The sequence below is a fragment of the Cylas formicarius genome, unplaced genomic scaffold, assembly GCF_029955315.1.
Source record: "Cylas formicarius isolate icCylForm1 unplaced genomic scaffold, icCylForm1.1 PGA_scaffold_2__14_contigs__length_35257938, whole genome shotgun sequence".
Lineage (NCBI taxonomy): Eukaryota > Metazoa > Arthropoda > Insecta > Coleoptera > Brentidae > Cylas > Cylas formicarius.
In genome coordinates, this window is record NW_026844319.1 from 6,460,398 (window position 1) to 6,475,055 (window position 14,658).

Sequence of the window (14,658 nt, forward strand, 5' to 3'; positions counted from 1 at the left end):
TGTCGTGGACAATATATAAGCAGACACAGAGTAGAATACTAACCAGTTTAAGTTAAAGCTTCGCAGAAGCCAACAGGATTGGCGAAATGACAGCAAGTTCAATTCATTAGCACCCGAAGCAGGTGGAATCCAAATAATTTGTAAATAGTATTAACCTAGCTTGTGGAAGTTTCTTTGAAAATTAAAAAGGTACTAATTTAAAATAGTCAACAAAAGTTAGTTTTAATTTATTTATGTTTTTTTATAATGGGATGTGAAATAGCACAGTTAATGCCGTGCAGTGGGGTCTAGCACAACAATTGGCTACAACAACCACATCAGAAGTGGGAGAATTGAAATAAAATCACTCCTCTCATCATGTTCGCCAACTTTTGGTGTAGATCACTGGAATTATAGCCATATGATATCAACATAGGTCCTAAGTGAACCTACGTATAGTCCTGATTTGGAACCACCATGTTTTGATGTTTAAGATAAAAAGAAAAAGCACTTTACATTAATTCATAAAAAAATTATAAATTGCAATTGTTTTTGAAAAGTAAAAATAAAAACAGCATTCTGGTATTTTTATGTATTGTTTTAAATGTCACTAAAGAACATTAAAACTTTTTCAACAAATAAAAACTATTGATCTTTCTGAAATAGTACACCCACAAAAAATGCCATTTTATGGCCCATACATTTTTTATAGACGTTAGGGGGCTTCTTAAACAATTAGATTATACACTTAGATTATACACACATTATATCTGTAAGTTAAGGAATTAAACAACAACAACACCCCATTCTCCCAGTCTTTTCATATTGTAAAAATTGCCTCACTTTTCTATCATCCACCAGTTTAGATCGAGTACACTAAACACTATGTAAAGCTTCGACCCTATAAGTCATCAGCAACCCGAGAATCTTCGATTGGCACAGTAGCGCCTTATCTAACGGAAGCTGTCTCAACTGGCACGCGATATTTTTTCCGAAGTAAAAGAATTCGTCTCTCACGTCACTCGCTTCCAGATCAGTCTCCTTATCGTCGTTTATTTCACTGTTGTGCAAAATCCGCATCCTTTTACAGGTTAGAGGGTAGTCGTCGTTCGACGATTCCGCCTTGATTTGAGTGTGGTCGAATGTGATCGGCGGATAATATACCTCCCGACTCTCATCTGCATATTCTGGATTTCCGTCGATGTCTGTTTTGACCAAAGTCGTTAGCTGGAAATCGCTATTGGAGAAATCGGCTGCGCTGCTGTCTTCCGATTTAGACTGAAATGAATAATAAATGGCGATGAGTTCTGCAGACAGGAAATACGAATAGCATGATCAACACCACGGTCTAGGACATTTGTAAGTAAGTGGCTTTAGATTAAATTATGACCTTCATTAGAAATTACCGCAAATTACCTCAAAAATTATCATTAAATACCACCGCCATTACCTATCAGTTCCTCTGGCTTCTATTAAGTAAATAACGACAGATTTGACAACAAGTTAATATTAATAATATATCGTGAGAGTCTTAGTTCGTGAGATCTTACTAATCAAGTAGATTATGAAAACACTCTAGAAGTCGGTCTTGACTAAATGGTATTTTTATTATTGTAGTTATCAAGTACTAAATCAGATAGTTCCTTTTTTAAATAATTTTTCAATTGAAACATGAATCGACTCCAACTGCAAGTTGTCTTACAACAGATTTTTTCAACTTCCGTCTGTAAAATACCTAATTACCCACCGATCTAGCGTGCGGGAGGCGCCACTTTTCCAAGTCAGTTTCTTTCCCATGCATCCGAGCCACTTCGGACACATTTCCGGGATTTTACCGCCCGGATTTGGGAGCAATCGGATGTTTTCGGAGATATTTCTCACGCCTTGAATGTTAACGTCTGTCAATTCTGACGGTCATGTCAGTGAATGTATTCATGTTGTTTTGCGAAAATGGACCCAAAAACTAACGTTCGTAGAAAAAGTATAGTATGCAACACGTTCGGTAAATTTTTAACTCACTCGTTTATGAAAAACTCGGTCCGCTGCGCTCCGCTCGTGTCAAATAAACTCGTGAGTCAAATGCCGTTCACCGCACTTGTTGCACAATATACTATAATAAGCAGATAGTAAAACAATTCGTTAATGTATTCAAATCAGGAGATCACAAAAGAAAATTTTACTATCTCACTCTTTGGTCCAAACTCCGAGGTATCGAACCCGTTGAAATGCTTTCGGTAAAATGACATGTTTTCGGTATATGGCTCGTTTATCTCGAAACCTACTGAGGTTGCAAAAAAAAAATGAATAAAAAAGTTGTTTCTATTAAAATTACCATTTTTTTTTAAATTTTCCTAATCGGCACATTTTGATACTTTTCTCAATTTTCTTAAATTTTGGATTTTTGAATGGTATGAAAATGGTCTGTGACTTACCGTTTTGTCTTAATTGGCAGATAAAATTAAAAACTGACTACAAGATTTAAATTATTCCTTATCAATTTGTTCACAACCATTTTTGAGTGTTGTGAAGAAGTCATATTAAAAACAGAGCTTTTTAAAAACAGCTTCGCACAATATTGCCAAATTTCGCAAATTGCTTATTTCTACGGGAAACGATTTCAAAAAATTAACACTAACTACGAATGCATATTACTTAAAAGTACAATTAATTAAATTAGTTTTTCAATATATCAGCCGTTTTGAAGAAAACAATTAGTTTATGCTATTTCTAAATGGTATATGGTACTTGAGATGTAATTCGTTTCATTCAGATAGTGTATTGCCGCGCGAATTCGTTGCTGCCCTTCCAAAACTGTTAACGGTTTATTTTTATAAACCATATCTTTCAATGTGCCTCACAAAAAAATTCCATCTCGTTCAAATCTGGACTGCTCACTGGCCAAGAGATGATTCCGTTTTGTCCAATCCAATAAATTAAATTTGGATGCTCTCTGTGGGGAATATTATTATGCAGAAGTGGCCGAATACCGAATATCGTACGGATATTAAATTTTGTTGATAAAATATATGTCCTAAAATTCTAGATCTCCAAATTGCGCACCATACTTTCACAGCTTTTCGCCCGTGCTTGTTTACTTCAAAAACACATTTTTTATTATCCAATAATGCGTATTTTGTCTATTAAATAACACCGCAGACGTTGCAAATATATTCATTCGTCGCACAGTGTTACATGGTTATAAAGACAAAATTCGATATTTTAAAAATGAAAGTATTAATTTAAGTTCTGTAAACGATATTGAATAACTTAATGTATAAACTAAAAGCACACACAAAATTATTGGCAGTTTATTTAGTGTTCGGTAGAGGGCGCAGCAACCACGGTGCTACTCCCCAGAACAAAAACTTTTCCTAATATTTTATATACTATATTATAACTTAAAATGGATAAGAAGTGGAATAAACATGTAAATTTATAAATGACTTTTTGATTAACCAATTAAAAATAAATTAACTCAGACAAAAAAAAAAAGTTAAAAGTAACAAATGTAGGTAAACCTGGTTTAAAAAATTTTAAAAAGAAAAGTTTTGATACGGAACAGAGATATAAAAAACTTAAAAACAAAATTTAAACCTATTCATGAAAAAATTCATCAGAACTATTATAATTAGAGAATTCTTCCACATCTAAACCTAAATTGTTATAACTTAAATTTTTGTCATCCTTTAAATATTTATTTATATCTTCATAAGACTGTCCATTTTTTTTTGTTAGTTATGTTTCTTTTAGATGCAATAAAAGGATCTGAACTGAGAAGAAGTATGCACATTAAATCCTTATTTGATGCTAACCTAGAGAATTTCCTGGTGTGAGACAATCTATGTCTTCTTACCTCCTTGTGTCTAGCTTCGAGAGCATCCTCAGAAAGTTCACCGATTGGTACTGAGAAAGCATTGATTATCTCACAACCATGTACATGTGTACAGTGTTTGGCATATTATACCAATTATAAAGATTTAAATACATAATTCTAGTTTCCTTTAGTAATATTTTAAATTTATCTAAGTCAATTACACCACCACTGGCTGACACCCGTAATATAATTGAAAACTTTTCTATTTACATTTCGTCAACACCTGTAATTTCTGAGCTGATTTGTGAGTTTTTGAAGAACTTTCTGGCGGTATTGCCGTCATTCGAGGAGCCATACCCTGGCTTTGGTTTGGTCACTGTAAGAGCCATTTTAGCCTTAAACTCTGCCTCGATTCGTTTTTTGTTGGCTTCTACAATGGCCTTGTTTTGGGTGCCTCAAACTTGCCACGACTTTAATGGCATTCGATATCCGATATGAATAAGGCACTCAAAAAAAAACGAATCCAGCAATGCAAGGTGGACAAACCGAAGCGGTAGTTATCTGAGTTGGATGGACGATCAATTACAGTTAAAGTGTTCATTTCTTTAGGCGTGGCTCCGCAAATGACGCATTTTGTTGTCGAATTTGTTTCTGATAGAATGTTTGTGACACTACCGTCCATCATTTTAAGCCACCAATCAGCTCGGATATTACATTTTATACCATCCCTACTTTGTATTGCAAACACTTGTAAATTTTGAATTTTTTCCTTTAAATCTTTTTCTATATTGCGTACTAGATTAGCATTTTCTTTTTGAAATAAAAATTTTATGGGTCTACAATACAAAGTAGAGGAGGGTCTAGGATTTCTACATCGTTCTTGCCCTGTTTCCTTATCAATTAATCTTAGAGGCACCATCGCAATAAGGAATAAAAAAAACTCGTCTGTGCTTTCAGGGCTATTGAAATTTTGTTTATATTCGCTATGACCAGAACTACCTTCAAAGCATATAAGTTTTAGTTTCGTTGAACTATGTAAATTAGTTAAATTTAAAATGCTTTCTATTGTTTTGTGTAAAAGATCCTGCAAATCTACTTCCGCAGAAATATCAGATACAATTATATTGGAAGGCAAAATTTCTTTTTGGGCATCTTTTAGTTGAAAATAGCTGGGAAGAAAATTTTGGGTTTTAGCATTAATGGCCGATCTAAGAATTACGTATTTTCTGAAAGATATATCCAAATCTAACATAAGTGCCAAAGCTTCAATGGGAGTAAAACTTGCAGTAGGTTGAACCTGATTACTCGTACTTCCCGAAGCTACAATTTGTGAAGCAAACTGTAGTTCCTCTGGACTTGTGTCCTCTAATTCGGCTACGCGTCTTCTTTTTGTTTTAATTGAAGTCTCTTCAAAAAGAACCCGGGGTCTTCCTTTCCGATTTAAACTGGTCTGAGCTTGTTCTTGGTTTAAATATGGATTTTCTGGTAAATTGTTTTCGTAATATATAATTTGGTTCAGCCAGGCCACCTCTTTGTCCAAAAGTCGCTTGCGGGAGCGTATTTAGTGGCCATTTTAACCCAAAAATCTTGCTACAGGTCATAATTTGATTTTTTAAACTGTTGGACGGTTCTTCAATATCAAGTAGGGAAAGGATTTTATCATAAACCGACTGTTTTCGATAACCTTTTGGAGTTTTTAACCAAACGTCTATTAGGTCTTTATTTTTTATTGTAACATCTGTCACAAAAAAAAATATTGCTCCGTTAATCGCAACCCAAAGCAAGTAGGTTTTTTTAAGCAAGTAGTAAATTAGTTTATGAATAGTATATTAAAAAAATTTGAATGTGATGATAAGGGATTTTTTTAAAAATTTGGACAGAGTTTAAAATGCTATAAAATCTGCACAAACCTATAAAACTTGCTAAAAAAACTTTATGGTAATTTTATTTATAACAATATTAAGTACTTACAAACTTACTTACTTACTTACTTACTTACAAATTATACAGAAAGAATAATACTAAACACTTAATTTTTATATGATTAAAAGCTGACGCTGCAAAATCTAGCGGAACATCTTCTTCATATGGGTCTAGGGATAAGTCGTGACATAATTCCTCCCTCCTCAGATTCAACTTAAATGGTTAGCGTGGAAGTTGAACATAGCTCGATAAATGGATCTGGTCTTCTTTCGGCTCCTTTGATAATCATTATTCCGAAAATAGATAAGGTAAGTTTGGAGACTCGACGAAAAGACTTATAGCGGAGATCTCCGATTGTTTCTGCAGGATTTGGGCCCTTATTGTATGCAGGTCGTCCAACTTGACATCGTGGGGCTCATTGTGAACATCTGGTTAGAATGGTAATTGGTTATTGACATCACCAAATTTGGATAAAAGTATCGACTGCCTAGTACTGGCTGATTTTTTGCTTACGAATACCCCTTGGTTAGACGATAACTTACCGTCGGTTGGTACATCAAACAAATATGTACCAGTCAGGATGAGAGTCTCTTCTTTTCCAGACCAACTTGATTTCTTCTTTGCCAGGGGATAAACTGATTGAAGCCTTCCATACGTTGGAATTTTGGCTTAGTGACTGTTCGGGAAGACCGAACAAATAAATAAATTCAAATGTTAGACGCCAGGCACGCTGGCAACCCGTGTTACACGGTTGAGGTTATGAGCAAGAAACAAAAGAAGCGTCTCCGACTTGCTGCCAATTAATCGTTTTCGTTAATTTTTCCTTCGATGTTGTGAAAGGATTTATTAATTTTTCTATTCGTAGAGTGAAATCTCGCTCCTGCCTTACGTTAAGCGTGTGTTGTCCAAAACATGATTATATTTTAAAGGCATACCATGTTGGCGATAATTAGGTCACGTCATTAAAGTGCTTGCGAAAACTTTTTGGACTTTGAATTACCCGAATGTTGCAACTTCAACATTTGTTGGTCGTGTTCGAGCCGGATCAGCGTGAAATAAAGTTTGAGTCCAAATCCACAATTTTACAGTCCACTAGTTTCGATAAGCGGAGTCCATTAGCTTCGATGGTTATGCGAGAATGTAGCAAATACCAGTTCAAAACGGAGTAAATGCCAGTTCAAAACGGAGTAAATACCAGTTCAAGTTTAGTTCCAGTCCAAGGCCACGATTTGCTGTCCACAGTGTAAGAAAATTGGTCCTAGAACGGAGGAGTCGATTGGTTTCGAAGCATATGTGAGAAAGGAGTGAATAGGAGCCCGAGTTCAGTTCCAGTCCAAATTCAAATTTCAAAGTGCATTAGGTGTACGCCGAAGCAGTTCCAGCCGGGAAAAACAAGGTCAGATCCATCCTTTGTTTAAAATCTGTTTCTTTTCCATGTAGTGTCGAAGGTGGTGCTCTATAACAAACATTGTTGGTGACTCAAATGACTAGATTTCTCCTTTTGCAGTTACAATGTGGTAACTTAATACAATCTTTTCCTAAGAAATTCTTTTTCTCAAGATTTGTGAGTAGAGACACTTTGTTTTATTCCCCAATACTTGTTATTTCTATATTTGTAGTTGAATTCAAGTTCCTTTACGTTAATAATCTATAAACTAAATTCTATATGGAGACCCTAATAAACAAGAGAGCTTCGGTAAAAGGTACCATTACACGAATTGGTAATTGGTTGCAAAACAATGGAGATGTAGCTACATTTGAAGATTTAGATATAGATGACCTAGAAAAAGCCTCATATGAGGAAAAATATTTTAGTCTCAGTTCAATGTTACAAACAAAAATCAAATTATTCCAAACTACTCATCAAAATGAAATCCCTTTTAGCAGTTCTGAAGTTCAGCCTACAGTTTCACAAACTTCATAAAAAATTCGACTTCCCGAACTAAATATAGTTTTCAGGAGATATTACAGGGTGGAATAGTTTTTTATCAGATTTTCGAAAAATGCATTATAAATAACTCAGAAATTTCTAACATCGAGAAATTAGTTTATCTGAAATCTTACTTGCTTGGTGAAGCACTTAGCTTGATAGAAAGTCTTTAGAAGGTTCAAATTTTGACACAGCAATTAATATTCTTAAAAAAAGGTGTGATAAATAACTTCCAATTGTGTATGCGCATTTTCAGAGTTCCTTGGGTCTAGATTCCACTACTCGTAGAGATTTCGACCAAGAAATTGATCCTCAAACATTTCCTACACTAGACAAGTTTTTGAAGTTTTTAGAGAAAAGGTGTGACTTAATGGAGAATGCAGAAATTCCCGATTTAAATAAAGGCAAAGGTCAGAGAAGACCGCAAAGATTTCACAACGTTCATGTTTGCCAAAACATTTCAGACAATCGACCATCTTTCTCCACCTAGAAAGGCAGAGCTTCCTCCCCGAATAACAATAAAATTAGTCATCTTTCGCCACAATCAAATAGTAAACGCTGTTTATATTGCAAAATTTATGGTCACACGATTTATAAATGTCAAACTTTTAGTCAGTTGAGTAATCAAGAGAAAACGAAAAATTATGTTTCAATTGCCTCGCATATGGTCATTCTGTTAAAAATTGTAAATCCACTGGTGGCATGGTACGTTCTTGTGGAAGATTTCACCACAAATTAATGCATAGTGACGCTAATTATTCTGAAAATGAAAATTCACATTTTTCTAATCGTGACCATTTAGACTCAAACACAAATGTCCAAAATAATGAAAATAGGAATTCCTAGTATAGATCGCGCTTTATTTCGAGAGCAAGTAATAGTTCTAATTCAAATGAGAACATTCAGACTTCAAGAAGGCAACCTTCAAATCAAAGAAATTGACTAATAGAGAGTCTCATACAATCGATCAGCCTTCTTACAGCGAACCTCTTCAAAATTTCGAACAATTAGTATACTCCACGAATTTACAGGGTTATGAAGTTCTTTTAGCTACAGCTATAGTAAGGACATTGCAATATAAGGGCAGTACTTGATTCATGTAGTACCACCATCTTGTGCTCAAATTCTTTAGTTAAAAAACTTAAGTTAATTCCACAAAGAGAAACAATTACAATTAGTGGAGTAGGAGAAAGCATTACGCGGGCTAATGAAGTGGTAACGTTCACAATTTACTCAGTTTTCAGAGAAAATTTTCATGTACAAGTTAAATGTCTGATTTTAGAAAAAAATAACTAGAAATCTTCCACAAGTTCTGCTAGACAGACACAAAATTAAAATTCCAAAAAATATAAGGCTAGCAGATTCAGAGTTCTTCATCCCTTCTCAAGTAGATTTGCTTCTAGGCGCTGACGTTTATTTTCAATTATTAACGGGGCGTATTATTCGAATTCGTGATAGCTTCCTTACACTCGTTGACACACAACTAGGTTACATAATTGGAGGACCCCTTCCTAGCGAATGTATTTCATACATTGAAAGTTCTAATGAGGTTTCAGAACCTGAAACATGCTTATCCACTTATCATTCTGCTACAGATTCCTTGCTTCAAAATTTCTGGAAAATAGAACAAGTATTTTCTCAAATTAAGATTTTATCCCCGGAGAATGAGTTTGCTGAACAAATTTTTCTAAATTCATTCAAGATTCTTCCAAGTGGTTCGTTTCAAGTAAATCTTCCTTTAAAGAGTCCCACTGAGCACTTAAAACTTGGTGATTCATTTTGGTTGGCAAAAAGGAGATTGCTAAATTTAGAAAAACGGTTTGAGAGAAATCCAGAGCTTTTCACAATGTATAAATATTTCATAGATGAGTATATTTCCCTTGGCCATGCTAAGTATATTCCACTTCAATATTAAAATGAAAATGGTTATAATAAATATTTCCTGCCACACCATTGTGTCCTGAGAGATGAAAGTACTAGTACAAGGTTGAGAGTGGTGTTTGATGCTTCAATGAAGAGCTCCAGCGGAGTTTCGTTAAATGACATAATGTTCAAAGGGTTTTCCGTTCAACCTAAGTTGTTTGACATTCCGGTTCGATTCCGAAGTTCAAGATATGTACTAACTTGTGACATCGTAAAAATGTTCCGTAAGACTTTTGTTTCTCCAGAGCAAATTTTTCTACAGAATATCTTGTGGCGCGATAATTCCAACGATCCTCTTAGGTGTATAGAGCTCCTTACAGTAACGTATGGTACTAACAGTGCTCCATTCTTGGCTACTCGTACAATAAAGGATCTTGCAATTCGAAACAAGGAAAAATCTCCATTAGCTGCTAATGCAGTTCTTCAGCAGTGCTACGTTAATGACATCCTCGCAACAATTGATTCTTATGAAAATCTAAAAAAAAAACTCACAGACAGCTAATTTCACTTTTTAAATCCGCCAATATTGAGCTTCATAAATGGTCATCCAACAGTAGTAAATTTTTGAAGTCCATTATTCACAACAACACTCAAGAGGCGTATAATATTAAATCTGAAGGTTGTTCAAGTAAGGTTTTGGGTATCGCATGGGATCCCACCAATGATCAATTTACAATTACTCTTCCGAAGAAAGCAGAGAAAGGTCATACTACCAAAAGGCACATTATCTCTCAGATTGCTCAACTTTTTTATATTGGCAAAAATTTTCATGCAGAAGATCTGGATTTCTAAAATTGACTGGGATGAAAACCTCACCCCCGAGCTTCTTTCAGAATGGGTACAATTTCTTTCGAAAATTCCCGAACTCTCCAATTTGAAAATTTCCAGATCTATGTTTTCTTCAGGTCAGTTTTATAGAGCCGAACTGCATGGGTTCTGCGACGGAAGTCTCAAGGTGCTGCAATCTATGTTCGAGCATTGTATCCAGATGGTACTGTTTCTTGTAATTTGGCAACATCTAAGAGCCGGGTAGCACCAACCAAAACAATCACCCTACCTCGTCTTGAGCTCTGTGGAGCACTCCTCCTAGCTAACCTAACATCAAAGGTTCTTTCAGTTCTAAGTAGTGAGACCTCCTTTCATAGTGTAAATCTTTATACCGATTCTCACATAGTATTGTGTTGGATAAATTCTCATTCTTCCAGATGGTCTATTTTCGTGTCAAATCGAGTTTCAGAAATTCAACGACTAACGTCGGGCTTTCATTGGAGACATATTTCTTCGTCAAACAATCCTGCTGATCTTCTTTCTAGAGGGATGACTCCAAAACTACATTCAGAGTTCTGGTTCAATGTTCCAAATTTCCTAAGAAATACTGAATTAAATCTTAAGGATTATGATTTCACAGGGACCTCATTCATAAATATTCCAGAAGAAAGAAAGGTGAAAACTGTACTCCATTTTATCAGAGGGGATCCAAATACAGAATTTTGGAATTCAATCTTCTCCAGGTACTCTTCCTTTTTGAAACTTACAGAGAGTTATTGCGTCATGTTTACGGTTTGTTAATAACGCTCCTCCGAAACGTTCCAAATTTGTTGGTCCACTTAAGGTTGATGAAATTTAAGGAGCTTTGTTACTCATTGTGAAAATTCTTCAAGAACAAAATTTCGTTCAAGAGTTACTCGAATAAGGTAATTTCCAATAAGGTTCTTCTTAGGTTATCTCCTTTTATAGACAATTCTGGACTCCTGAGAGTGGGAGGTAGGTTGGCATATGCGGACTTGCCTTATGAACAAAGGCATCCGTTGCTACTTCCATCCAAAAATCTAGTTGTTTCATTAATGCTAAGGGAGGAACATCTGAAACTTTCCCATGCAGGTGCGCAGACGGTTCTTTCCAACTTTCGCTTAAGATTCTGGCCTCTTGGAGGCCTAACAGAGATAAAACGGATAATTCATAAGTGCGTCATATGTTGTAGATTCAAGGCACAATCCTGTCAACAAATAATGGCTAATCTTCCGATAAATCGCACGCAACCCTCTAGACCATTTTCCAAGGTGGGGGTAGATTTCGGAGGCCCATTCTTTACTAAGTGTTCTAAAATAAAAAGAGCTTCCTTAAATAAATCGTACATCGGCGTGTTCGTCTGTATGGTCACCAAGGCTGTACATATAGAACTAGTTTCGAATCTTTCTACAGATGCATTCATTATGACACTTAAGAGATTTATTTCCCGCAGAGGTTGTCCTTCAGTGATATATAGTGACAATGCCACAAATTTCTTAGGTTCCCGCAATCAACTAAAGAAAGCGTATGATTTCTTCAGAAATGAACAAATTTCTGCGTCCATAGAAAATTTCCTTGTTACAAGAGAGATTAATTGGAAGTTTATTCCACCGAAGAGTCCACATCATGGCGGCTTATGGGAGGTAGCCATAAAGAGCACTAAATATCATTTGCAACGAATAGATGGCAATTCTCATTTTACATTCGAAGAGCTTACCACCATTTTTCTACTGACTCTAGTGACTTTACGTGTCTAACACCTGGTCATTTTCTAATCGGAAATAGCTTAACGTCCTGTCCAGAGAAAGATGTCTCTGACATTCCTGAAAATAAACTTTCGCGGTATGAACGTTGTACTCAAGCTCAACAGGTTTTTTGGAAACGATGATCCAAGGAGTATCTTAATTTGCTTCAAAACAAACCGAAGTGGCTACGTCCCATTCAAAACTTAAAGGTCAACGACGTAGTCTTACTTAAGGAAGATAACCTGAAACCCCTAGAATGGCCACTAGCCAGAGTAATAGAGATATTCCCAAGTCTTGACATTAAGGTGCGAACAGTCAAAATTAAAACTAAAAATGCTACATACATCAGAAGCATTACCAAGGTATGTCTCCTACTAAATGAAGAAAATGAGCTTGCTCATTAAATTAGTTTCAAAGCAAAGCTTTCAACGCGGGACAGGATGTTCGGGAAGACCGAACAAATAAATAAATTCAAATGTTAGACGCCAGGCACGCTGGCAACCCGTGTTACACGGTTGAGGTTATGAGCAAGAAACGAAAGAAGCGTCTCCGGCTTGTTGGCAATTAATCGTTTTCGTTGATTTTTCCTTCGATGTTGTGAAAGGATTTATTAATTTTTCTATTCGTAGAGTGAAATTCTCGTTCCTGCCTTACGTTAAGCGTGTGTTGTCCAAAATATGATTATATTTTAAACGCAAGGCATACCATGTTGGCAATAATTAGGTCACGTCATTAAAGTGCTTGCGAAAACTTTTTGGACTTTGAATTACCCGGATGTTGCAACTTCAACAGTGACTATAATTTGATGTTGTTGGAATTTAAAGGTGTTACCGGCTTCAAGTAGGTGTAGCTTGCGGGGATTGTTCCTAGCGATTTCTTGTAAGTTGGCTTCTCCGCAGATATAATATTGTAGTCGGCTCTTTTTGCAATTTATTTTTTAACTAGAATTTATTTCGCGGAACTCTTGCTTTAAACTGACTGTCATTAAAAATAGGTATTGAATACAGATTATAATAATCAAAAATGTCGATATGAGTAATCGGAACCTTTAAAAGATATGTTATTTTCTTATCGTTAATGTAACATTCGATATCGATTAAAATTTAAAATTTAAAAATATTTTCCGGAGTTACTGTTAATGAAAACTTCTTTTATTTAAGTTCTTTTCTACTCTAAGAAGTTCTTCAAATAGATCGCTTGCTTTTATTATACTAGGATGTACAGCCTTGCAAAAGAGATTGAATTTTCAATATCCTGTAACACTAAGTTAATTATTTCATAAAGGCTTATTAATTGATTTAAGTAATCTATAATAAAGGGTGTACCCTTCATAAAAATTATTATTTCATAAATTTTATTTTTCAAAATTATTTTGCGAATTGTTGTATTAAACTGCGTTATCAAATTAATAGAAACCGAGCTTTGCCGAGCCACGCTGTTTACCAACTTTTCTTGATTGTGCTCAAGGATTTTAATAATGGCTTCATAACGTTCACCGCCAGAAGCATCTAAATTACCACTAATTGACTGAAATATTAAGCCTAGACCGTTAATCAAACCTCTTTGAATATCGGGAACTAGTTTTTAATTTAATTTAATTAATTTTGTTTCTACTTTTTCTTTTATTAGAAAAAGGAGTTCAAAATGATTAATACTTGCATTTTTATATTCAAGATTGGATTCTAGAGTTTTCGCTGAAATAGTCGACTTAATTTTTAACTTATCTAATTCTAAAGATCGTAGTAATATATTAAATTAAAAGCCAAATCTTGAATTTTTGCAGACCCTAGTTTTAAAAGAATCATACCGGGATTTGTATTCAAGTATCTTACTGCAATGTGGCTGCTTTCTTGGAAGCACGAGACAATCGCTGGGAATCTGAAGGTGTAATTTTTCTTTCTGAATCATTTTAAGTTATTCATCTGAATTTTTTCTTCCGCTCCCGTGGAACCTGTTTTATGAACGGAATCTTAGTGATGACAGTGTTTTGTCACATACACCATTTTTTGTAGTTGAAATGTTTCAAGATTATCGCGATTTTTATTCAAGTTTTCGATTACAATCTCTTTATTTTGGATTATTTTTTGGTTAAATTTGAATACAAAATTTTTGTCTTTTCGTTATGGTCATTGACATAGTAATTAACGAATGTTTGATCGATATTAATATCGAAGTGACTATCGTCGGAGATATGCCCGTTAATTATGTCAACTTTTGTTACTGAATGTATCGAATGATTATATGCTAAAATGGCATATAGCATTTTTAAGTGTGCAGGTGATCTTAAGAATCCTTGAGTATTTAAGAGATGAAAATGTTCTATTAATGTTGAATGTAACCTTTCCAGTATACCATTTGAATCAGGATGATGAGGGCTGGTAAAATGGAGTTTTATCTTATGCAAATTAAGCAATTCCGTTATTAACAAATTTCAACAAGTTACGACCGTTATTCACAATTACCTGTTTAGAGAAAATATTTTTAATAAACAATCTGCAACTTCAATTCTGCGGATTCGATAGAATAGCCTTTCGAAAAGCTTTCAATTATAACTA

At 34.9% G+C, this 14,658-nt stretch overlaps 1 protein-coding gene across 4 annotated transcripts in view; it reads right to left on the reverse strand.

Moving 5' to 3' along the window:
• Positions 1–569: 569 nt before the first annotated feature.
• The window catches only part of LOC132698014 (uncharacterized), a 69,170-nt gene continuing 55,081 nt past the window's right edge, over positions 570–14,658 (reverse strand). For all 4 annotated transcript variants that reach the window (XM_060663840.1, XM_060663842.1, XM_060663841.1 and 1 more), the window contains one exon: positions 570–1,257. In XM_060663840.1, coding sequence (XP_060519823.1) covers positions 856–1,257 — 402 coding nt within the window. In that variant the 3' untranslated portion in view covers positions 570–855. The remainder of the gene's footprint in view (positions 1,258–14,658) is intronic.